The following is a 25,062-nucleotide window of genomic DNA, read 5'->3' as shown; positions in this document are numbered from 1 at the left end:
AGTAACCCCATGGCAAGGGCAACCATGCACATGGATAACCGGCCACAGGCATCACTCAAGATGGAGTATAAGTCACACTGCACTTCACTCCATCATAGTAGTACATTCAGAAGATTACCCTCCAGTTCAACATTCACTATTTTCATCACTGGTCTCCCTGCGAGTGGGAAGCTCGCTTATTGGTATCCTGGTTATTCATGTTTGCATATCCACATCTTTAATATTCAATACATACAACAAATTACAACAACCATACAAAAAAAGACAGATGTTGTCTGTGGAGATCTAATGAATTAAATGGTAAATTCTGCGGATTCTGCAACAGATTTGTATCAGTGTCTTGTCCAGTGTCTCTCTCTAAATCAGAGTGACAGCCTGGTCATGTCCTTTTCTGCAATAATGTAATAACTTTTTTTTTTTTATCTTTGTCACACAGCCTCCTCACAAAATCGAACAAATGACAGGGATACTTTGCAGGAAACCTCTTTAGTTATCTTTTAGCTGTAGTCCAGACCAAAGCTCTAGGTGATAAGACTCATGACCCCATTGTGCATGGGCTCCAGCCAGGGTATCTTTGCTGCTCATCTGACTCATGCATAAATGGGTCAAGTTCTCACATGCTGTCTGACACTTTGACCGATAGTGCTGCCAATCTAATAGCAACATGGGTTCCTAAATGAAACAACAAGGGTAAGCTTGTGTAACAGGTAAAGCTGCTCTGATCTGACCTGATTAAATCAAACGTTTAAAATTGTTTTTTTCTAAACATCACATCCAGATGACAAGTGTGATAACTATTTTACACTGGACGATCCAGCATGTCTCCTCTTTCATCCTCAGAAGTCAGACTGACCCAGTAGCTTCTTGCCAAATCTGAGTGATGTCTTTATTATCCGATTTTAACAAATATGGGTCAGGTAAACCTTGTTTAACTCCGCCGTTGCTGGCCCCAAACCCGGGACCGGCAAAGGAGGAGGGTCGGGCCTGGGGTTAGCAAACCCACCCCAGAAAAAATCTCAACCACTATAGAAATGCCAAAAGAAAAACAGAGACCAACTTTCTGGAAGATGGAGGACCCCCGACAGCTCAGGGACGAATGACGCTAGGTGGTGAAAGCCAAAAGGAAGCCACCAAACCGATTCTCCTTTCGACCAGGAGAACCACTCTGGAGATCTAACTTTGGTGGCCCATACCCTGGGAGGGGTGACGAGCAGTAGTAGTAGAAACCTAGTTTAGCATAAATTGTAATGCTAAGTTGGAATAGAGATTCCCTGCTAAAGGATAATCTTAATATTGCAAATACAATAAGTCTTAAGAGTACACACATTTTACCATTGTTCACATTGATTAAGAGTTTCTAAATAACATTTTTGCAAAGGTTATCTGACTTTGCCTGAGTGTTCTGGTAGTGTAAGCGTCGACCTAACAGATTTTCTATACACTATATTGCCAAAAGTATTTGATTGTCTGCCTTCACACACATATAAACTTGTGTGACATCCCATTCTTTAGGGTTCAATATGATGTGGGTCCACCCTTTGCAGCTATAACAGCGTCAACTCTTCTGAGAAAGGCTTTCCACAAGGTTTGGGAGTATGTTTATGGGGATCTTTGACCATTTTTCCAGAAGCATCAGGTTGAGGTCAGAACTTTGTGCAGCCCAGGCAAGTTCTTCCATACCATTCATGTCTTTATGGACCTTGCTTTGTGCACTGGTGTGCAATCATGTTGGAAGAAAAGAGGCCATCCCCAAATTGTTCCCACAAAGTTGCAAAGTTGGGAACATGAAATTGTCCAAAATATCTTGATATGCTGAAGCATTAAGAGTTCTTTTCACTGGAACTAAGGGAGCCAACTAAGGGGGGAACTAAGGGGGCCTCCACACACCTCCACACCATAATCCCCTCTCCACCAAACTTCAGACAAGTTCTGCTCCCGTGGCAACTGCCAAACCTAGATCTGTCAATTGGATCGCCAAACAGAGAAGCGTGATTGGTCAGTCCAGAGAACACGTCTCTAGAGTCCAGTAGCGGTGTGCTTTACATCACTGCATCGGACACTTTCCATTGCAGCTGCTGATGTAAATCTTGCATGCAGCTGCTCGGCTGTGGAACCACATTCATGAAGTTTGGAAGTCTGTAGTGATTGACTGCAGAAAGTTGTCGACCTTGTGCACTAACCCCGATCTGTAATTTTATGTGCCCTGAGCTGCTGTCGTTCCCAATCACCTACTTTGTTACACAACCACTAACATCTGACTGTGAAATATTTAGCTGTGAGGAACATTCACAAGTGGACTTGTTGCACAGGTAGCATCCTATTGCAGTTTCACACTGGAATTCACTGAACTCCTGAGAGTGACCAATTCTTTTAGAAATGTTTGTAGAAGTCGTCTGCATGCCTACATGCTTGATTTTATACAACTGTGGCCGTGGAAGTGATTGGAACATCTAAATTACATAATTTGGATGGGTGAGTGAATACTTTTGGGGATATAATATGGGCTTATATAGAGTTATCTAGAGTGGACCAGAGTGACTGCTGCCATCCACAATGTAGGCACCAGATGTCTACTTTATATTTTGGGTATAATATTTGGTCATTGACACCTTTTTGAACTTCGTTTATTGGAGACAAATTCCCTGCTTAAACATGTGTTTAAAGCGACTAAATCAAAATCACATTAATTCATAAAAGGAGAATTGTTTTAGGTTGATTATAGTTAATGCAAATCCACACACTGAAGCTGATCTAAAAGAAGCTTTTACAGTGGCCAAAATATAGACTTAAGTCAGTCCAGATAATCTGGTAAAAATATGCTTTAGCAGCTTTCCCAAAGCTCTGTTTTGAATATTGTATCTCAGTACTGAAGAGTAAAACACACTGCCACAATGAATTCAGGAATGAAACACACTTAACGGATCGATATATTGCTGTGTGATGAGCTAGCTGCAAACAAAAGCATTTCTTTTTACTGTGAGGCAGATAGATTTTAAAATGATTTATAATGAAGCCCACACATTAGATATGGAAGCACTGCAGCATTGCAGAAAAAAGTTGTGATGATGTGTAATGGGGTGCTTAATTGCATACCTCTTTCGGACCACAAAGTTGTCTGAAAAAAAACAAACAACTTCTACTACATTACAGATTACAGCAGAGAGGAGTGTGTTTTTTTAAGTGCTGCTGCTTCACTATAAGTGCACACTGGAAACACTTAACCTAACCTAACATCGGTTTGATTTTCCACATTTGCCTGCTCTGTTTGGGTTCACAGTGGGACAAGAATCACTGAACAAAGCACCCTGGGCAGGTCACCAGGGTTATTGCATTGAAACAGATCAGAGCTGGGTGGCTGGACAGTGCTGCCCTAAATACTGCAGCACAGATATTAGAGGTTTTGGCTTCCAGAGTGACTCATGACAGTTTATTTTTTATTGGTGGGAACCGTTTCAGTTTAGTCTTTCTGACAATTTACATTTACGTTCTAAGGATACAAAATAATTCTTTTCTTTCCTCCTGAAATCTACTTTTTAATTTGTATTTATATTTTAGATTTTGGTTTACCTTTTAATTACCTTGTGCAGTACAGTACTTAGAAACATTGTAAAACAGTTAAACATTCTAGAAACCAGTGTGATTAAAAAGTACACTTTTGAACTGTAGTTGCACTTTGCTTGTGTTTATCACTGGTGGGTTGCACAACAATTTCAGCAACATGGACTGTGTCGGTTTAAAAAACGTAGCTCTCCTGAGGGAAGAGTTGGCGGGAACAGCACTCAGCACATGGGATGTAGCCACAGTTGCACTGCTCATTTGCACTGACCTACTTCAGGGTCTTTTAAAGCACAAGTTACTTAAGAACTTTTGGGCCTTCTCTATAGTATTGTGTAATTTTACAAGGTGCTGTATTTGTGAACTGACCGGCATACAGCTGAGACACAGGAACTGCTTATCAATTTTATTATCCAAATCTACTAGATTTCAGTCAATACTATTCTTAATAGTTTTATTTTATACAGGTATTGATTTTGTTTGAAAAGCAAGCCAGATCATTACTGTGAAAGACACTGTAAATCACATCAATCCAGGTATGGAAGTTGTTATTATTTAGCCAGATAACAGATAGAAATTTGCTGTTATTGATAACAGCGGCAATAGCTAGTGATACAAATTCACAGGACTCTCATACATGAATCTGCCATAGGACTACAAACTAAAAGCCCTGTGTGGCCACAGCAAAGAGCAGACTACTGCAATTTGGCTCATGGCTTTTACTAATCCTGACAAAGCTATTATTTGTCTGCTTCTGTGATTTGAACTGCAGGCGCATCTCCTTTATTTAGTTTTCAATTTCCAAGAATTAGTACAGAGCGTTATAAAGAGAAACTGGGTCAAAATGTGTGTATGTGAGGGAATTTGAGAGAGCAAGGAAGAGGGGGAAGAGAGAACATCACATTCAAGAAGTCACTTCTGATCACTTCAGCTTCATTCTTCATTAGAGACACAATAGAAAGACAGATTAAAAAGCTTTATTCAAACTAGCATGATCAGGCAGAACATTTAAGCCAAATAAGCAACATCAAAATCTGACGATTGACTAGACTTGAAAACAAAGCAAGACCATTCTCACCCATACTGTCTTTGATCCATTAAATGGGATGGAAGTGGCTAACGTTTGATGTGACTCTCAAAGCATACTGTACAATCTGACGGGCAAATAAGCGAGAAAGAGAAAAGTAAAAAAAAACTGAGCTGTGTACGCATGAGAATTACTCACGTTTACAATACTGAGCACAAGCACCTCCTGTGCCATTCAGTCACAGTGAATACAGAAAATATCAAAAAAGTCTACTGTAGAAAAAACACAAAGTATAAAGCAGTTCATTTTACAATAAATGCATGTTTTTTTTTGATGCTTTTTTTGTTTGTTTCTTTGTTTTTAACTGAAAACCTGCTCTGAAACCAAAAGGCTGAGCCCCACCCAACGAGAAATTCAAGGTATTGTATCATGGGTGTCAGTGTAATTTGTAATACTAGTGGAATGCCATTATTTCATTCATCAACAGTCATGTTTATCTTTTACAATGCAGAAGGCACACAAAGAGCTCATCGTATGTGCAATTTTTAAAAAATCATTTTAAACACTGTTCAGATTGGTTCAGGCATGAATTAAAGATATAAAACGTTCTTCACAGCGAGAAATCGCTTATTACGTGACATCGTTAGCCTGACAGACAGCCAGACAGATGTGTTTATGTCTGGGAAGCCTGGTGCAACAGTAAAAGAGAGGAAGAGAGGTTCAATTTCACTGACTCTAAATGTGAAGACTGATACTTCCTGAAATCTTCTACCTTCACTGCATTACTGAAGGGAGTGCTCCGATCACATTTAGATTCAGATTCAAAGTGCTGGCATCTGCTTAATGCTTTTCACGCTCCACGTATGGGTTCAGCAGATTTCTGAACTTGCAGAGTCTGCACTTTAATGCTGTGACTATAATTAACACTGCGCTCTTCTTCTCATAATCCAATACTTTTACCACATACAGTTACATTTGATCAATTAGCACCCTAATAAGTGGTGTTAATAAGCTCCTTGTTTCTGAGTCATGAAAGTCCTGGGCTTATTCGTAGTGCAACAGCGCTACTTTTGAGGTCAAGAGAAGTATTCTAGTTTTATTATTTATATATTAATATGTACACCATCAAAACAACATCACGTACACTAAACTACAAATATGCAACAAAAAATGCCCTCAAAAAAGCTCACAAAAGCAGCATTAAAAGTTACTACCAAAAAATATATAAAAACAATAATATTCCTAAATTGCCTTGCCTGTACCTGATATCCCTTTGTACCCTGGCAAAGATAAATACATTTGGATATACTTGCTCTATATTATTCCTTTGTTTTCATATTAAATTATTCAATTTGCACTTTGTGCAATGAGTGAACACAGTTATTATTTGAACGGTCAACTTTTAGGGAAATGAGCCCGAAGAGATGATAGCTTGTAATAAGCAAATCTTCTTACAGACAGTTAAACTGACATTTGATATTTGATTGTGTTTTTAAAAATACGGTTCATTGTGTCTGAGAGTTGTACATGTCCCCCACTCTGGCCTCACCCCACTCTGTGATTACCTCAGTTAAAAAAAAAAAAAAAGAGGTGTGAGCACACACCTCCTCCAGACCCCCTGGCTTAGTACAACGTAAGGAGACAGGCTCAAACTACACTGTGAAAATGAAAATTGAGGAAGTTCAATATTTTTGTGTATGATGCGACACGTCAGATAGAAAATGTAAATCTGTTGTTAGTTAACTTTTGTAATCTTGTTATCGTCCCTATACGACTAATCTATCTACAATCAAATGAAAAGAGAAACAATGTATCACCTATAATGTGTTTTTTTTTAGTTTTCTTGTCTTTCATTCTTATTCATCACTTTGACACATTCAGAACTTCTCTAGTACAACAAATATTGTTTAAAAAATTTAAAATGGAATAAAATCCTTTTTTTTTGCTCTTTTTCTTAGAAACTTACTACAGCTGTTTTCACACTTGCACCGTGGGCGTAAACTTTCCTCAGCATTAACTAGCAGAGCTCTATGAGAGAAAGCAAATGTCATTCTGGACGTTTAACGGTCTTTACCCTGCCAGCTCTCTAGTAAAAACACCATGTAACATCTGAATGCACCCATTTGAGACTAGAGCAGATAATTGCCCAGTGAATTCACAGCAAGTGTGCTTTCTGCACACTCCGCCAAGGCAGCACTCTCGTCTATCCGGTAATAAGAATGCATCTGACACCGACTATTCCCCTTTTGCATGCTACATGTGGCAATTGTAGAAAATGTCCTTGGGTAATTCTCTCAATATTTTCTGGAGCATGTGTGAAAACAGCTTAACTAAAAGTATATGAATCTTACTAAACAGCAAGACCCATAATAGAGTAGAAACGTTTTATTAAAAACCGAGAAAGAAACAAGACAAAAAGGCTGAATCAGTGACATAACCAGCTACAGTTATGTTATATCAGAATTATGGAAGAAGCATATTCACCCTGATTCACGTGTATATTTAGGATTAGGCATATTTTGAACTCTTGCTTATATGAAATGCTGCCTGACTTGAACTTAAGAATATTGCAAAGTACTGAAGGTTTCTACAACTACAACACTCAGCTTAAACTCTGGTGAAAAAAAGGCAAAATTGTCTATTTAAAAGTTTCAGAACATCATGGAGGGAATGATTTATGACATGAGGTCTGCTCAGTAATGTCCACATATCCTGCCAGAAACTATTTCAAATTGTTGTCTGAATACTTAGTTGTAGAATCATGCAGATTCATGCTTAAAAGATTAACAAAGCTGGAAGGCTGAGGTGGTTAGTGGTCAATGGAGGAAGTAGAGAGAAAGAACAGCTGGAGCAGAGGGACTAGCAGATGGGTTTTTTTTTTTTGTTTCTGTTGGTTTTGTTTTTTTTTACATCTTCTTTGTGAGTCACAGGGAAGATTTTTAGCCAAAGACTCCCATGAAGAGATGATTATATCATGGCAGTTCTCTTCTGGGCCCCTGCTGAGAGAAAGAACATAGAATTAGCCAACACAGGAAGTAAGTCTTAATATAAACTTACAGAAAGTCCTCACTCATGCAACAGTGGATCGTGACTGGTTACTGCCACCATCATTGACATGTCAATAGACATTAGGGACATTTAAATTGAAAGATAAGTCACTAAATCAATCATAATCAGGATTGTTTTTTAATTTGTTTAAAAAAAAATCAATCTACAAATTTAAAAATACAAAAAAATTGTTTGACTAACATACATGACTAAAATAAAATATCAAAGTCATTAACTGAAATAAGGGAAGCAGAAGGTGTGACTAAAGCATGCACAAGCAAGCATCACAATGTGCTATTTGGTATTTTGGTATGCCAATATTAAACTGTCTGTTTTTTTTGACATGGGGGAAAAAAGAATGGGGTTTAATACTTTGCGACATTTAAACGTCACCTAACAGAGTTTATATGTGAAGACCTGAGTTTATATAGTCACTGCTCTCAGGTATGCTGAGAATCCACTCAGGGCAATTCATTCTTTAATCCTTTTTTCCTGTCTGCGCCATCATTTTTGCCCTGAATCTCTACCAAGCTAGCCAGATGTGCGCAACACAGATCTGACAAGCAGCCAATTTTATTCTAATCTCAGCTCTTGTTATAAGCTGATAGATGGTTTTCTCACTTCAGAGACCAGCCAATTTAGATTTTAGTGCTCACAGTAGCAGTGAATTAGAAGGGAGTGCTGTATTTTGTGGGCTAGTGTAACCTGTTCTATTTAATCAGGAAAATATCTTGGGAAAGGATTTCAGCAAAAAAACAAAGAAGGAAGAATCAGAAAAGAATTTGTATAAAATCCAAATTTTAGAGCCAAACAAAGCACGAATATCGAATAGAAAGAGATTTCTACACAATTATAGTGGCTCTACAGATGTAGTTAGCAACCAGCATACCTCCAGTTGTAGAATGGACTTCCTTTCATTTTGAGTACTTAAGAATAGAAAAAAAGAGACAAATTCAGTGGTAATGCAGACACTCGAACTCACGCTCACAATACATCCACATCATACATGGGTGTTTGTCTCTTTCCCTCCATATGCCCCCGTACAACATGCATATTCATGTTGATCATTCAGCGGATCACTCGATTCAGTTTACTCTGCAGGTCCAGCTGTACAAACATAAACAACATCTGGATCATTTTTTAGCATCCATGCATTGTTGATAGTCTACAGTGTGCCAGAACACTGCTAGAGATTCATGAGGCATCTCGCTTGTCCTTGAAGACAACCCTCCCACGTCTGATCTTCTTTGTAGTACTCCCCCTCTTGCACCTACCAGTTATGCTATGATTCTGTGCTATGCATCTGCAGTACATGACCTACATACTACATAAGACATCAAAAAGTGGCAATTTTTTGTGGGCTTGTTTGGCCTAATTATGCAATAGCAGCGCTGATTGTTTGCTCTAGAAACACATGCTTGATGAAAAACAAAACTAAATAAATTCAGCTGTCCTCTTAGTTGTAACTTATTTCCAATAATTCTGAAAATAGGTGTGTTATTATTCATTACAATATACATTTCACTTGATTGATGTCAATGAAATTACTAATAGTTATTATAAAATTCATCCATTCTAAATAAAACTTTAGCCCCACTTTTATTTTCAACTCGTATCAGATTTCAGACTGCAGAGAAAACTAGCCCATCAGACTCATGACACAGACCCAAGCTAAATAATAGAAAGCGCTTTGATTTTTCAGTCAGTCGTGTCACCCTGAATGCATTTCAAAGTGCCAGCGAGGAGTCACCGCAGTGGAAGAAGTACTAAGATCCTTTGCCCAAGTAAAAGTACCAGTCCTACACTTTTAAACAGCCCGAATTAACATTCAAAATCGTCCATAAATATTATTATTAAACACACTGAAAGTATCAAAAGTGGAAAAAAAATGACTTTTTGAATCCCACATTATTACATCCTTAATACTGATCAATGTTGGATTTCATTCTTGAAGTGGAGCCAGGTGAAACCACGTTGCATTGTGTAGTATGCCATATTTGAAGAAATATATACAGTTCAATAGTTTAAACTAAGCTAGGGGTTGGCCTCCTTCAGGGGATGCCAAGACTTGGTAAAATCTTCACTTCAGGAATAACCTCAAACCTGCAATATTTACTTCTGAAATGTTGTCGAGTATAAGTATAGTATTTCTGATTTATACTTGAATGCAGGTTGAAGGAAACTTCAACTCGAAATTAATCTAAAGTTTGGATAGCTTAAACATTTTTAACAAAATATTTACCAGAAATGTGAAATGCTAATACTGAGAAAATTGTTAGTGGCCTATTGAACATGCAATGTATTATGTTGTGTTTGTACCTGTTAATGTTAGAGGGGTATTACAAAGAAAATATTCCTCCTCTCTCCAGGAGAAAAAAGTATATGTGTGCACTTTTTATACTGCAGGAAGTCAGCTCTATCCAAAGCTCCATTTCAATGTTTTTAAGCTTTTTACCAAACCCATCCGAAATTTCAACATACCTCCAGTGTTGATGCTCTGGAATCTGTGGTCTCACTTGGCCCTATGCTCCTGGGTATGCTGGAAACAAAATACCCAGCTCCTTTGGGAATTATGGGCTGTCTCACAACCACTTTGCCCTTCCTGGTCTCTGCGAGGAACAAGCTGTACCAGTAGGCATCGCTGGAGATCAGCGTGGAATCTGCGATAGTGGAGCTTCTCTGGCTGATCACGCTATTCCTGCTGATCACGCTATTTCTATTGGCTGGAGGGATCTTGATGGCCTTTGGCTTTGGTTTTTGACACTTGAGCACAATAATAACTAAGATGGTTATCAGTAGCAGAAAGGACACGGCTCCTAAACCGATGACTAAGTAGAGGTTTAGGTCAGTGAACATGTCATAGTCTAGCGGAAGCTCTGTAGTCTCTGAAAAGGCCATTGCATGTTCCACTGTTGATATCTTGATGGTGACAGTAGCAGAAAGAGAAGGTTGACCATTGTCTTTGGCAACAATTACCAGCCTCTGTTGTCTTGGATCTCTGTAACTAAACATCCTTGTTGTCCGGATCTCACCGTTGTACTGATCCAGGCTAAAGAGGGTTGAATCGCTGATCTGAAGTAGCTGATATGTGACTCTGGCGTTCTGCTCAGAGTCTGCATCAATGGCGATCACTTTGGCCACCAAATGTCCCTTATCAGTCGACCTCGGTATCACCTCCTCTACAACAGAGCCCTGTGCGCGCCAAGGTGACACTATGACAGGGGTGTTGTCATTTTGGTCCAGAATAATAATATGCACGGTACAATTGGTGCTCAGCGGGGGAACACCAGAGTCTCTTGCCTCAATGTGGAAAAGAAAGTCCCTTTCTCTCTCATAATCAAAGGTCTTCAGGGCATAAAGATCACCATTCTCAGGATTGATAGAAAACAACATCGACATAGAAGTGTTAATGATTTCTTTCTCCATTATGAAATAAACCAAGTACTGGTTCTCATTCAGATCTGGGTCAAATGCACTCAGAGATGTCAATAATGCCCCCGGTGGATTATTCTCCATGACATGGATTGTATAGAACGACTGGGAGAATGTAGGTGCATTGTCGTTGATATCCAGTATCTCCAAAGTGATGGTTTCATTTTCAGATAAGGGTGGCACACCTTTGTCTGTCACTCTCAGTATGATGTCATATTTGCTTATTACCTCTCTGTCCAGTGGTTTTGACACTAGCATTTCAAAGTAACCCTCAGAGGACTTGTTTAAGAGAAATGGTAATGTTTCTTGCCTATTTAGAGAGAGCTCCACTTCTCCGTTGGCTCCAGAGTCCCTGTCGCTCACACTGACCACTGCAATCAGCGTCCCTACAGCGACATCCTCAGTCAGCGAACTTTTCAGAGACTTGATGGTCACTTCAGGGTAATTATCATTCAGATCCGTCACAAACACTGTAACTTTACAGTGTCCGGACAGAGGGTTCGTCCCTCTGTCCTGTGCCTGTATGTGCATCTCAAAACTCTGACTCTCTTCATAATCGATCACCCCCTTCACCTTGATCTCACCTGAATTTGGATCAAGTGAGAATAGCTCTTGTGTCTTCTCCGATGTGTACAGTGTGTGTGAGTATACCAGCTGGGCGTTTGTGCCTTCGTCTAAGTCTGTTGCATTTAAGGTCATGACCACTGTTCCTGCTGCCGAATTCTCCGAGACATTGACTGCATATACCGGCTGACTGAATATGGGGGCGTTGTCGTTGATATCCAGAACGTTAATAATGATGCTGGCTGTGCCGGAGCGAGGAGGCACACCTCCATCCACAGCGGTTAGAATTAAATCGTGAACAGCATGCTCCTCACGGTCCAAATTACCACTAAGCACTAAATCGACATATTTGGAGCCATCGCTGCCGGTCTGGATGTCGATGCTGAAGTATTTGCTTTCACTGAGATAGTAGGTCTTGATTGAATTCGCCCCCACATCCGCATCCACGGCGTTTGTCAGTGAGAATCTCTCACCGGGAAGGGTTGCTTCCGAAATGTCTAAGTGCATTGTCTTTCTGCGAAACACCGGAGCGTTGTCATTTATGTCCATAATTTCCAGCTCGATGTTAAAAATGCGAACCGGGCTTGAAAGTATGACATCCATTTTCAGAAAACACGAGGTTGTTTTAGTCATGCATATGCTTTCCCGGTCTATCTTCTCGCGGATAACCAGCTCCCCCGTATCTTTGTTGATGTCAAGGTAATTTTTACTGTGAATAACATCGAGTTTTGCTTTGCGCTCCTCCAAACTGCGAACATCCAGACCCAAATCTGTGGCCAGATTAGCAACAAAGGAACCCTCTTCCATTTCCTCCGGAATAGAGTACCGAGTGATGGAGAGCGCAAATCCCCACATTGCAATGAACGAAAAAACACCCACCACTAACCGTGTCCGTAAAGATGCAGGGATAAGCGCCATCGTGTTTTGGTATATCTTATTATTATTTTAAAGGAATTAATGAAACAAATCCGTTCTTACGCTCAAGTTGTCTTGATGTAGGGGAGCGCCGGTGTCATTCTTGCCTCCACGACTTGTAGCTGTAGCTGCAGCAGGCCATTTACAGCACAGTGCCACTGGAGGAGGAGAGGGGGGGCTCTCACGGCTCTGCTCTGCAGGGGCGTATGCAACGTCTGAGCAGGGCCTGAGCAGACTGGTGAATTCTCCTCAGTGAAATTAAACGGTGCCCATATGGCACCCTTCTTTCTTTCTTTGTTTTTTTTTTTTAAGAATAATTTTCGGCATTTTGTGCAACAGCTTGCATCCTGTGTTGTCTAATAGAGCAAAAAAAAAAAAAAAAAAAAAACCATAAATAAATAAAAATAAAATAGAGAAATGGATGGCTGGCTGACAGATGGCTGACTGAATTAAGAAACAAAAAAACAAAGAAAAAACAGCAACAACAGCAATAATAACTAGTTTTGGTTAATGTATTTTTTTAAATTAATATTTGATAATTAACTCATTCTTTGCACAATAGCAGCATCTTTGATTAAGGGCACAGCATAGGCTTTAGAAAAATCGTAAACTTGGTGAGCATGTGTTTGCAATCATCGTTCTTTCGGGTCCTCTAATGTTATGAAAGTCAAACAATATAATCAATTGAGTCAGAAGAGTTAACAGAATCATATCCCTTCATGTCTCATTTTTGAAATCATGTCGATTTCATCACCGTCCCTCTGTGCTGTGTTTCTGTGTGGAGTTAGCATGTTGTCCCCATGTTTGCGTGGGTTCTGTCAGGGACTGGCAGTTACCTGGGTTAGGTTAACTGGTGATTCTAAAATTTGGCGTCAATGTGAGTGTGAATGTTGTCGCTCTCTTTCTCTGTGTTTGCCCTGTGTCAGACTGGTAACCTGTCCAGTATATCGGTGTACCCCGGTGTACTCCACCTTTCACCCTATGACAGCTGGGATAGACTCCAGGCCCCCTCTGAAGTGGATAAGCAGAAGAAAAGGAATGGATGTCAGAAACAGACGTCATGGAGGTGTTGCCAAATTTCTCTGCTGTAGCTCTCACTGTTACTTGACAAAGAAGTGAAGGAGACGCTTTTTATGACCCTCAAAGGTGCTCAGCGGTAAACACGATACAGTGCAACCTAAGGCACCCACACAAAGAAGTAAAATGTACCAAAGTGCCCAAATGGATAGAGTATGTAACAATTTGAAGGTTTTGCAAGAGCAGAAGTTTCCCTGCTGGTGTCATTTTATCAGATGAAATGTGACGTTGTTTTTTAATTACCCAAACAACAACAAGAAAACACTATAAAGTGACTTTGAATGAAGAATAGGGCTTCAATGGGGTGAGCTGAGGAAAAGTGGATACTGCAGCTCAGGACAGTGCCTCATTCATTTGAATGAAAGTTGCTTATTAGCGCATATACCAAAGGTCCTCTATGAGGTACTTACATCTGCTTCCACGTTTTTGGGCCCGTGAGCATGCACATTAGTGCTCATTTAGGGCATGTGCAACCAAGACCCTCATTTGCTGAACTGATTGACTTTCTGTTGGCTCCCAGCACACATGAATGGCCTCTGATAAGATAATCATGCAGCTGTTACAGACTCTCCAGAGCCAAATTAAATGAATTAAACAGTTTGAAAAAAACAATAATTTCCTAGATTTCGGATGCTCTGAAAAAAAAGTATCCATCATCTTACAAGAGTTCTTTTTCCAATGTATGTGTAAGGGACAAATGATCTTTGGATCAGTGTGCATCATGTGCATTGTTCGTGTTCTGCTTTTGATTCTATTTTCAGGTTTTCTTAGTTTTAGATATGATTACTTTTTTAATCATTAAATATAGTTACTGTTTCACTTTTCCTGCCCTCTTGTGTTCTATGTGTCTGTGGTTTAATCTCAGTTTCTGTGTTAGGTGTGCCTTCATTTTGTTGCATCCTGTTTTATTTGGGCAGCTTCAGTCTCTTGTGTCTTGTTCCCAGTTTGGTTTCTTGTCTTCTTGGATTAGTTTCAGCAGTATCTCATTACCCTGGTGTTTCCCATATCCTCTCCTCCTGTGTCTGTTTTCAGCTTGCTTTAGTTCATTGTCCCTTTGCACTCTCTTCCAGGCTGTTCTCTGAAGACAGCCCTCTGCTGTCGCCCCATGGTAATCTTGGTTTTCTGGACTTTGTTTTTGGCTGCCACTTGGACTGAAAAAAGCTAATCACATATTCAATCATTTGGATCCAGGAATCATTCAAACATGACAGAGTATCCTTCTGACCACTTAATGAATGCATTTCCAGTAAAAAAAATGAAATACTCCTCCCTAGAGGCCCATGCAAACTTTTTCAGTTTGCTTGGGTTAACATGCATTTGCAATAAGAAAGATTTTTAAAGGGTTATTCTGTTATTAATGGCCAAAAAGAGTCAAGCTCTTAAAAAATGAAGAGATTTGCTAAATGGAGGTAATGCTTCAGTCAAAGGTTAAAGTTCAGAAAGCAAGGGGAAAGACAGAAGACAAAGAGTCCAACTTGAAAATCCAGAGATATTAAAAATGTCACAAAAGCTTTAATGTGAATCATTTTAAATGGTCAAATTTTGTTTCATGTATATTTTAAAAGTATCTAAAAATGTTATTTTAAACTGGAGATGCAGTCTTTCCTTTTTTTACTAACTTTACTGATGAGGTGTCAGTGAAGACATCAGACACCCTTTAGTTTAGTTTTTTTTTTTTTTTTTTTTTTTTACCTCCATGTCTTCATGCAGCCTGAGTCTTCTACTAATCCTGTGATGAAAAGTTTACTTTTCCTTTTGAGCTAAGCTACTGCAAAGAAGCTTCAGTCTCTCCCTTTAATACAGCCTATGCAGCATACAGTGCTTCTCATTATTTCTCCTAGCTGTCATATTTTTACTTGTCAGCTTTTTCTGCAAGCTTAAACCATTTTGTGTTGACATGGCAGATGACAAGATGAGGGTGATGCTTAATCTCTCTCTTTTCCTTTGGCTCCATCGTGTGACAACACAGAAAATTACAGAAAATGCTGTACATGCAAAGCACACACCATGTTATCTTTAATGCATTTGAAAGAATTGCTCAAACACTTTGCTCCTGTGCCATATATGTAAACACTGTTATAAGTTTTTATTACTATCATGAATTCTTTCAATCTTTCCATGAGTTGACTTTGAGTCTGTGCAGAAAGTAAAATATAGTTTGTTACATACACTCTGTTGTTGGCTGTTTTCCTCAACTTATAACTGTGATTGCCAGGGCAGTAGCTTCACATAGCCTGCTGTTTTTGCTTTGTAATTAATTTTAATTAATTATGACACATGTTTAATAACAAGTACCACATACGCCATCTGAGCCTTAATTAGGAACAGAGATCTACTGAATCAGTTTGTTTCAGCTTGTTTAATCATTTACTAGAAAGATTACAACTACAGGATGTGCAAAAGTCTGGAACCAACCCTAATTTCTTTTTGAAAAGTGCCCCCCTCACACCCCATCCTCCCATCCACATTAAATGTATTATTTAATTATGTATATATCCATGGTAACTGGATACTTTTTTCATTTCATTTTCAGTGCAGTCCTTGTACCTAAGCATTTTTGTTTGTTCGTTAAACACTGCCTATGAATTATTCAAGCATAACAAAAGCATCCTCCTCAACCGATTAACCAGTGTTGTGTCTACACATAACAGACAACTTAGCAAAGAACCAATTTGTTCCCATTTCTTGCAAGTGGCAAGATTAAAAATGAAATGAAATGAAATGAAATTCTGAATTTATGTATCTAAGAAATGGGAACAAATCCAGAAAAGGCCGTTTTCTGGAAACAGAAAATTTTAATTTTTTATATACTCATCAATATGTAAGGAGGCCAGGTACAACAGTAGCCATCTGTAAACCATGACAGAAGTTCTGTCATGGTTTGATGATGTGTTTCATTCAGTGGTCCTGGAGAAAATACCATCTGACCATCTGAAGCATCTGATTGGCAACAGCTTAATTTTCAGTAATCTCAAACAGTGTGAAATCACCTTGACAGAGGATGGAACAAAAGACTACCCACATCCAAAAAAGAGCTTTGAATGCCCTTCAAGAAGCCTGGAGAACCAGTCCTGAAGACTACTTGCAATAGAGCTTGTTTAAGAAATTTCTGGCTATGTTGAAGAATAAAACAAATATTGACTTTCCAACTCAGAGTGGTACAACCTCTGTTTTTGCCTTATATACTGGATTTCTGTTTTCAGATGTTTCACTCTGTTTTCAGGATCTTGCCTAAAAAACAAAAAACAAAAAAAAACTTGTTCTGGTTTCTCCTGGCAAAGTTTTCAAATTAAAAAAATTTGGAAAAAGAAACAAAAACAATGAGGCATAAACTTCTCAGAATTTACCACAATTGAATTAAAATGCTGCACTGTCAATGAATCAGTGACTTCCAAAGATGTGCATCTAACACAGATTAAACACTACTCTGATCAATAATTATATAATATATTATATCAATATATTATTAGGCTTTCATAAAAATGTATTTCAAATATTAAGGAGATTTTAAGGAAATTTCCTCATTTTATAATTGTTGTTTTATATGTAACACGAAATAACAGCTTAACATGAATGTATTCCACTCCTAAACCTTGTAAGGTTTTCTACCAAGTTTATTCACTAAAAGCAGGTTAGCAGGATATCTTCTGATAACTGAATCAGTGCTCTTAGAATGGAATGCTCTGACATATATATAGAATAGAATAGAATAGAATGCCTTTATTGTCATTATACAGCTGTACAATGAGATACAGAGCATCTCCTACTCAGTGTAAACATGTTGGGGGGGGGTACAGTTCTGCAGCACTATATACATATGGACAGTATTAACATATGGAAGAAGATGTATATATATATATTTATATATATATACATCTTCTTCTATATATATATATATATATATATAAACCACAAATGAAAAATAACAACTAACTTACCAATTAAAGGAAACAGGAAAGTATTTAAGACGCACCAAAACACACCAGAGATGTGTGAAGTAAACGCGCCCTCTGGTGGAGACTAAATGAAATCCCTGCATTTGGCCAGAGATGTAGGAGCTATGGATTGGTGGGGGGAATAGTCACTGGAGATAAAGGAAAATAAAGCAGCACAGATTTGGCTGTGAATAGATTTTACACAGAGCAGAAGCTGGACATATGCTGTCTGTCCCTGCTTATAGCACATGGGACTGCTAAGCTCGGCCGTTTTTGGTTATGATACAGTCAAAGATAAATCTTGGCTTCGTTATTTGTAATTTCTGGCAGGATGTTGTTACGGGCATATTTGGACTTGTTTTCTAAATTCCTAATAGTCTCTGTATAACAGAGTAAAATGTTCTTTTTTTTTCCAGGTTTTTATCCTCATGACTTGATTTTCAGAGTCCAAAATGGCCCTTGGCACTCAGCTTGAAGCAGTTCACTGAGGCAGTCAGGCCCTAGCCCATGATTAACCCACTAGCCTGTAATAGCTCAGTTAAAGACAATGGATCCTGTGGATAATTCCCACAGTGCAGTTTAAAAGCCGTGTCTTTACTGAGGAAAGCTTCATGAAAAAGGTTAAAAGGCATTCAAAGCCATATGTCCAAACACAGCATAGTTTTATCTTTAAAATATGACTGGATGCTTCACCTCTGGAACCGGTGGAGTCCAGCATTACTGTCAGAAGCTGGCAAAGAACAACTGATTTAACGTGAAGATTAGATTTTTACTCACTGTTTTCTAAAAGCATTTTAATGGAAGACCACATTAAAGTGGTCTCTTTTAATAGGTAGCAAAAAACCCATCTATTTGTTTCACTGTTACACCATAGTGCACTGATGTAAATGGACTGGATCTTATATAACACTTTTGTACTCTATCTGAACACTCAAAGCGCTTTACACGGCTTACCTCATCCACACTAACATTTACACACATTTATACTCCCACTGAGGCATTGGAGAGCAACTTGGGGTTAGTATCTTCCCCAAAGACATTCAGGATGCATACTGGAGCAGACGTGGTTCAAACCACCAACCTTCAGATTAGTAGGTGACCTGCTCTACAACCTGAGCTACCCCATGTGCGTAGTTATTCATGGTGAAAGTGACCATCACTTTTGAGTCACATTAACTTCCAATATTAACTTTGGTTTTCACATAGCCATAAAAATGTAGCGGCTTTGTCGAAAGAGACACCCCTCCCCAAAAAAAAAAACCCCAAACCAAACCAAAACAAAAAAACCTAACAAAAACAAATTTAGAGCTGGTCTCAAGTTTATTCATTTATTCTGTACATAGCATATATACAGAGTAATAATTCCTGCTAAGAATAATTATGTAAACACTCATTAATATACAAGCCCAACCACTAATAATGAATACATCATGAATACATGTAACCCAAAAGTGAATTATGTCCTCTTAAGCTCTCCATTTATTGTCCAGGAGCTGTAAGTCTTTTGCCATAACTTTATAGGATCTGCATCACTTCACTGGCGTTATTGCCCTTCAAAATGTCACCAACAATTCACTGTGACGTGTTAGTGTGATGGTCGACTGCACGAGACAGAGGAAATATATTATAGCTGTGGCGTTATTCCCTGTAACAAAATCCCTCAGTGTAAGATGTACAGCTTCAGTGCTTACACTCTTCAACTTAATCCTCTTTTTTATTTATATTTGACAGATTAATTGCTTTAATTAAAAAAAAAAAAAGATGTTACATTGCTTTTCTTGACTTCTCTTTCGGCACATTTCCATACTGTTTTGCATTGCCTGTGCATTATGGACAGTAAATGGATAAAGACATGCAGGATAATAATCACACAAACCTTTTGTTGTTGTAGTAAAACAGATGTAGTTTTATATTTTAGAAAAAAAATCACACCTTAAAAGTACATTTGTTAAATGCTGGCTATTAATAGAAACTTATGAAAGGTACTGCTAGCAGAGTTACAGTAGTTTATTCACAGCTTTGACACACAGAGAAGCTACAGAAACATGACCAGTACATTGACAACAAATTTTTGGCATGTCCTCGCTGACGTTTTGGATTACTTAAATATAGAATTACTTATATGACTGCCATCTTTGTCAAAAGATTGTTCATAGTTTGAGATGAATTTCTTTTTCTTTCCAAAAGTGGAGAAGGTGTTGTATACGTCCAGTTCTCCTCTTGGTGCCAGCTTCAGAGTGCTGTATCCAGTTGTGGTGCCAGGAATGTACACGTTGTGCTGGTAGTCCGGTGTTTCAGGATAAGGCTGTGTGGACTTGTTAGTCCATGAATAGTTTGGAGCTGCTCCCTCTTGAAGAGGCATCTTGCAGTCTGTAAAAATATGCATGCATTAAAATTTGCTTTTGGAGATTATTTCTTCATATTTAAATAGAGTCTTTTTGATTTGAATAAGGTGGTTTTAAAGGCATTTTCTTAATTTTTTTGTGCAAATAACACTTCTTGCAGGGACTTATAATCCTCATGTTGATGCATTAAAATTCCCCCGGTTTAGGGGCCTGGTATTATCTCCCTTTTGGTTTCCCCTTTTTTAATGTCGCACTAAATCCTCAGGCATAGAAATCCCAGCCACACCGCCACCCTCGTTTACATGAACAATAATGTGCCAAAATTGCACATCTACCACCCACCATTCATGTGGTTCCCCCAAGTCCAGTACTGTGGTGCCACAGAGCAGGAAAACCCATCAGAGTCAAATTTTGGTTGGCGTGAAAGCGTGCCCTCCATATTTGCTGAGCTATACCTGGAAAGATAAGAGAAATAACAGAAGTGTAAATTCAGGTGTGTGTGTGTGTGTGTGTGAGTGTTTGCCCAACTGAGTCAGCTATGTACTCACCTCTTGTATGCCGAGTTGCGCTGGTTGTTGGTCCACGTCCAGTCCTTGTTTGAATACTTGAGCTGCCAGTTTAAAACATAAAGAAACTTTGAATATCAGTGAGCACTTCAGGGAGAACACTGCTGTGTAGGTGTAGTCTTGTTGGCTGTCAGCAGTGGATAGGTTTGAAGTTAAGAGAAAGCCAACAGAAAGTCAGTTTAAAGCTTTAAACTTGTGACACATTTTTTTTTGCTTACATATCTTTTGCGACTGTCAAACATAAAAGCAAAGCTTTGAAAAGTGATAAAGGAGTTATCGCTTAATCTGAGAATATGTGGCTAATGTGAGGTGCAGACACTAATGCTGTTGACTAGAGCACAAATGCGCCAGGAGTTGTGTTAACATCAAAAGATAGCTTCAAGTTGGTGATAAAAACGTGTATCTCTTTTATCCCTGCAGCACCTTTTATGCCCGTGTTACACACCTTGTCACACTGTGATCTTCCAAACAGCAGGGTAGCCTACTGCTACAAGGTACAGGGCTGAGGCTGTATTTTCTATTTCATTAGTTACTAGGTGCAGAGCAGTCAGACCTCATTTGTTTTATTCCAAAAAAAGGATGAATAAAATAAAGTAGTAAAGTATATAATATATGTATGTATTTATCTTTATATGTAAATGTATCTATATGTGTGTGTATGAGTGTACACAGCATACATATTAGCATCTAATCTGACTTTAGGATTTTACAGATTAGCATACATGTGTTTGGAAACCATCAGTAAAGTATAGTAAATGATTTTGCTCCATCTTCTCCCAGCGTATTACATGTTTTATGGCAGTTATGCCTGTAGAAGGCCTATAAAATGCAGCATGGCAGGAAGAGGGCTGGGATGAGACATGACAGAGTGGATATAGTTTGTAATGCTTTAAAGTGGATAGTACGACAGAGAAGGAAAAACACTGTCTTAGTCTATGTTCATTCACTTCATTTCAGCACATTACCTCGTTTGGGGTTGCTGCTCTTTGGTTGGACAGCTCATTGTGGTCCAGCGCGCTCCAGCCAGAAGTCAGGTAGTCTGTGCTCTTGGCATTATTCTGCTGAACTGACATTACCGGGCTGCACGGTTTTAGGAACATGAAGTCGCTTTTGGATGATTCCGGTGTCAGGCACATTTTGTAGCAATAGACCTGGGGGAGTGCGCCGTTGCTGTTTACCTCTGACGCGCCCGTGGACATGCGGACATTTAAGTTGGACTTTTTGAACACCTCTGTGGTAGTGGATATTTCTGAACGAGAGCAGCAGCAGCAGCAGCTGATGGAGGGGAACTTGGACTCTTTGTTGGAAGGTCTGCCTTTCAGTCTCCTCACCGCAACGAGGACGATAATAGCCACTAGAAATGTGAAGGAGACTGCGCCCAGAGACACGATTAAGTACAGAGTAAAGTTGGTGCTGTGATGTGGGCTTAGTGACAGGTCACCCAGATCGGGCGGGGAATCTGGCAGGCTGTCAACCACTGACAGAATGATGGAAACTGTGGCCGAGAGGGGTGGCTGACCATTGTCCTTCACCAGAATGACCAGTCTATGCCTCGTGGGGTCTTTCTCCACTAACTGGCGTATCGTCCTGATTTCGCCCGTGTAAAGAGCAATGCTGAACAAACTCGGGTCTGTTGCTTGGAGCATCTCATAGAAAAGCCTCGAGTTCTGACCCGCATCTGCGTCCTCCGCGCTGATTTTGGTGACAAGATAGCCGGCGTCAACTGATCTGGGCACAGTTTCGCTGGGCGCAGTGCCGTTTTGCGGAACATGTGAAACTATAACAGGTGCATTGTCGTTTTGGTCCAAAATGAAGATGTTCACTGTAACGTTGCTGCTCAGAGGCGGGAATCCCGCGTCTTGAGCTTGAATCGTGATCTGAAAGTTTTTGAGTTGCTCGTGGTCAAAGGATCGCAGCGCGTAAATGTTACCGTTGTCTGAGTTTACGGACACATACGTGGACACGGGCATTCCGTGTATGTCACCTTCTAGGACTGAATATGACAAGTACGCATTTTGACCAGAATCGGGATCCAGTGCAGTCACCGCACAAATAGACGCCCCCGGCGCGTTATTCTCTGTCAGATACACAGTGTACGAAGGCTGTTTAAAGTTCGGCGTGTTGTCGTTCACATCAGACACTTGCACTAAAATTGTTTTCCTGGTGAATAAAGGAGGGGAACCCATATCTCGGGCAGTGAGAGTGATGTTGTACTCCGCGACTGCCTCCCTATCCAAAAAATCGCAGGTAACCAAAGTGTAGTAATTCTTAAATGACGAGTGGAGCTGAAATGGGACGTGATGGGGGATCTCGCAGTCCACATTCCCGTTTTCACCTGAGTCTTTGTCCATCACGCTGATGACGGCTATTACCGTCCCGGGAGGCGCGTCCTCCTGCACAGGTGTGGATACAGATGTTAAGATCACCTCTGGGAGGTTGTCATTTTTATCCAAAACGTTGACCAGCACTTTACAGTGAACTGCTACGGCAGAGGGGCCTTTATCTTTAGCCTGGACATAAATTTCATGCATCCTGGCCTTTTCATAATCTATCACTCCTTTGACTTTGATCTCCCCCGTTTCTGAATCCACGCTGAAAAGCTGGCGCACCTTGATGGGAGCGTGGCCACTGAATGAATAGGTGATATCAGCGTTGGAACCCTCGTCAAGATCGGAAGCGTTAAGTTTTATAACAACTGTACCTTTGGGCGCGTTTTCGGCCAGCCTCACTCTGTAAAACGACTGATCAAACACAGGCGCGTTATCGTTTGCGTCCAGAACGGTGATGTCAATTTGCACAGTGCCTGATCTCTCCGGTGCACCTCCATCCACGGCCGTGAGCACCATCTGATGCGCACTCTGCTGCTCTCTGTCCAGAGGGTTTTGCAGAAGTAGCTCTGCAAATTTACTGCCGTCACTGCGCGTCTGTATATCCAAGAAGAAGTGTTCGTTTACACTTAACAAGTAGGTGCGGAGGGAGTTGGATCCCACGTCTAAGTCTTGTGCGCTCTCAAGTGGGAAACGGGAACCTGGCGCAGAGGACTCTGATATGTCTAGATTAAATTCGGTCCACGGGAAATTAGGGGAGTTGTCATTCACGTCCAGAATTTCCATCTCTACCCTGTAGAGTTCCAGAGGGTTTTCTATAACCACTTGCAAGTGAAAAGAGCAGGACAAACTCTGCTCGCACAGTTCTTCGCGATCAATTCTTTCATTGACGAACAAAACTCCATTTTCCAGATTTACCTCCACATACTGCTTCTTAGTGCCAGAGACTATCCGGAATCTGCGCGCGGAGAGCTTATCCAAATCCAAACCCAGGTCTTCTGCAATATTGCCAACAAAAGCTCCGTGCTCTAGTTCCTCTGGGATCGAGTAACGTATCTGTCCCCAGACTGCATCCAAGAAACAAATGAACAACGCCAAATAGACTACATGCCATTTCCCACTCAGTCTTTTCATCGCTCCCTGTATGTCCATCTGTAGGCTGAAGCAATTCGGCAACTCACAAGGACTATGTCTGTAGTGTACTCATAAAAGATGATTGAATCTGAACTGTCCAACATACAGCCTGGATAAAACTTGACACCGGCTGGACTGGAACAGCCACTGCCTGTCCGAGAGAAAAGAGAAGAGAAGAGAGAAAGGGACGCGCAAGGGCTACTTGCCTGCCTCAGATTACTGTGTCTGTGTGTGTGTGTTTATTATTGGCCCCACTGTTCCAATAGAGGAGAAACGACATCTGGTGGGATAATCTTTTGCCTACTAGCCTGATCAAATTTATGTCACAGCCTCTAGACTTTGACCGCAGGTCAAAAGTACAACATTCAATTTCTTATAAGAGTATAACAGTGAAATAAAATCGGATATAAGCACACCTTACTACAGTGTAGTCACGCTAACTCACAAAACTGGTAAAAAGTTATAATTGTGCAATGTAATCAAACTACTTTCAGATTTTTAAGAAATGCCTTTACTATATCAGAATAAGAAAATAAAACGGGAACAAAAATGATCCTGCTACAAATGACTGAGAAATTAATAACACGTGTAGAAACTCATAAACTTGTTATCTTATAAAAAATGGAACTGTGATAATGATTTATTAGGATAACATCAGCGTGAGAATCTCGTTGTAATCTTTGTCTGGTTAGTGGAAAATAAAAAGGAAAATCAATCAGTATATATTCATTTATGGCAAAACATCAATGAAGTTTTGAAAGGTTAATGTCATTCTGACTGCGATATCCTTGCAAAGTCTGTAAACTGTAAAAATGTTCTGAATAAGCGCAAACGCCATCAAAGTACCCTGGCAGGCACTGTTACTGTTTAAAACATCTTTTCCCGAGAATATTTCAGTGTATTAGTACTTAAATAGAGCAGTTGCATTATGTTTACTATCGCCCTCGATGCTTACTTCACCCATTTGCTCAGAAAAAAAGGAAAAAAATCCCCATTCCCCTGTTTAAAACTGAAAACACAATCTGTCCGCAGGAATGAAACTGCAGCAGATGGTGAGGTTTTCTACTGGCTCATGCTCTTTTTAATTAATGGAATGGAGATTAGAGGGCATTTTCCCTGGATCATTAGTGAACAGTG

At 39.8% G+C, this 25,062-nt stretch overlaps 2 protein-coding genes across 5 annotated transcripts; both read right to left on the bottom strand.

The window, feature by feature from the left end:
- Positions 1-4,516: 4,516 nt before the first annotated feature.
- LOC106098617 (protocadherin alpha-C2) lies at positions 4,517-12,723 on the bottom strand. Of its 4 annotated transcripts, none has more exons than XM_013274559.3 (3): positions 10,112-12,723; positions 8,520-8,556; positions 4,517-7,581 (listed from the first exon to the last, which is right to left on the bottom strand). In XM_013274559.3, the coding sequence occupies exons 1-2, from the start codon at positions 12,542-12,544 to the stop codon at positions 8,545-8,547; spliced, it is 2,445 nt and encodes an 814-aa protein (XP_013130013.1). In that variant the 5' UTR covers positions 12,545-12,723; the 3' UTR covers positions 4,517-7,581; positions 8,520-8,544. The 4 variants fall into 4 exon arrangements, with proteins under 4 accessions (XP_013130013.1, XP_013130014.1, XP_013130011.1 ...); XM_013274560.3 differs by having other exon boundaries at positions 4,517-7,578; XM_013274557.3 differs by lacking the exon at positions 8,520-8,556.
- A 6,715-nt stretch (positions 12,724-19,438) lies between these two features.
- LOC100701201 (protocadherin-10) lies at positions 19,439-24,776 on the bottom strand. Its single transcript, XM_013274542.3, has 4 exons — positions 21,430-24,776; positions 20,447-20,508; positions 20,241-20,353; positions 19,439-19,923 (listed from the first exon to the last, which is right to left on the bottom strand). The coding sequence occupies exons 1-4, from the start codon at positions 23,941-23,943 to the stop codon at positions 19,652-19,654; spliced, it is 2,961 nt and encodes a 986-aa protein (XP_013129996.1). The 5' UTR covers positions 23,944-24,776; the 3' UTR covers positions 19,439-19,651.
- Positions 24,777-25,062: the final 286 nt, after the last annotated feature.

This window comes from Oreochromis niloticus, linkage group LG10 (genome assembly GCF_001858045.2).
Source record: "Oreochromis niloticus isolate F11D_XX linkage group LG10, O_niloticus_UMD_NMBU, whole genome shotgun sequence".
Classification (NCBI taxonomy): domain Eukaryota; kingdom Metazoa; phylum Chordata; class Actinopteri; order Cichliformes; family Cichlidae; genus Oreochromis; species Oreochromis niloticus.
The sequence above is the reverse complement of the archived record's forward strand: the minus strand, read 5'-3'. Positions and strand labels throughout refer to the sequence as shown.

What these genes read in the sequence shown, in the direction of transcription:
- LOC106098617 (XM_013274557.3), bottom strand. Translation starts at nt 12,544, where the DNA reads ATGGCGCTTATCCCTGCATCTTTACGGACACGGTTAGTGGTGGGTGTT. An exon ending in CCAGAGCATCAACACTGGAG is followed by an intron (nt 7,582 to 10,111) that starts GTATGTTGAAAT and finishes TCTTTCTCTCAG; the next exon opens with CAGGGGCCCAGAAGAGAACT.
- LOC100701201 (XM_013274542.3), bottom strand. Translation starts at nt 23,943, where the DNA reads ATGGACATACAGGGAGCGATGAAAAGACTGAGTGGGAAATGGCATGTA. An exon ending in GAGCAGCAACCCCAAACGAG is followed by an intron (nt 20,509 to 21,429) that starts GTAATGTGCTGA and finishes TTAAACTGGCAG; the next exon opens with CTCAAGTATTCAAACAAGGA. An exon ending in TTGGGGGAACCACATGAATG is followed by an intron (nt 19,924 to 20,240) that starts GTGGGTGGTAGA and finishes ATATTTTTACAG; the next exon opens with ACTGCAAGATGCCTCTTCAA.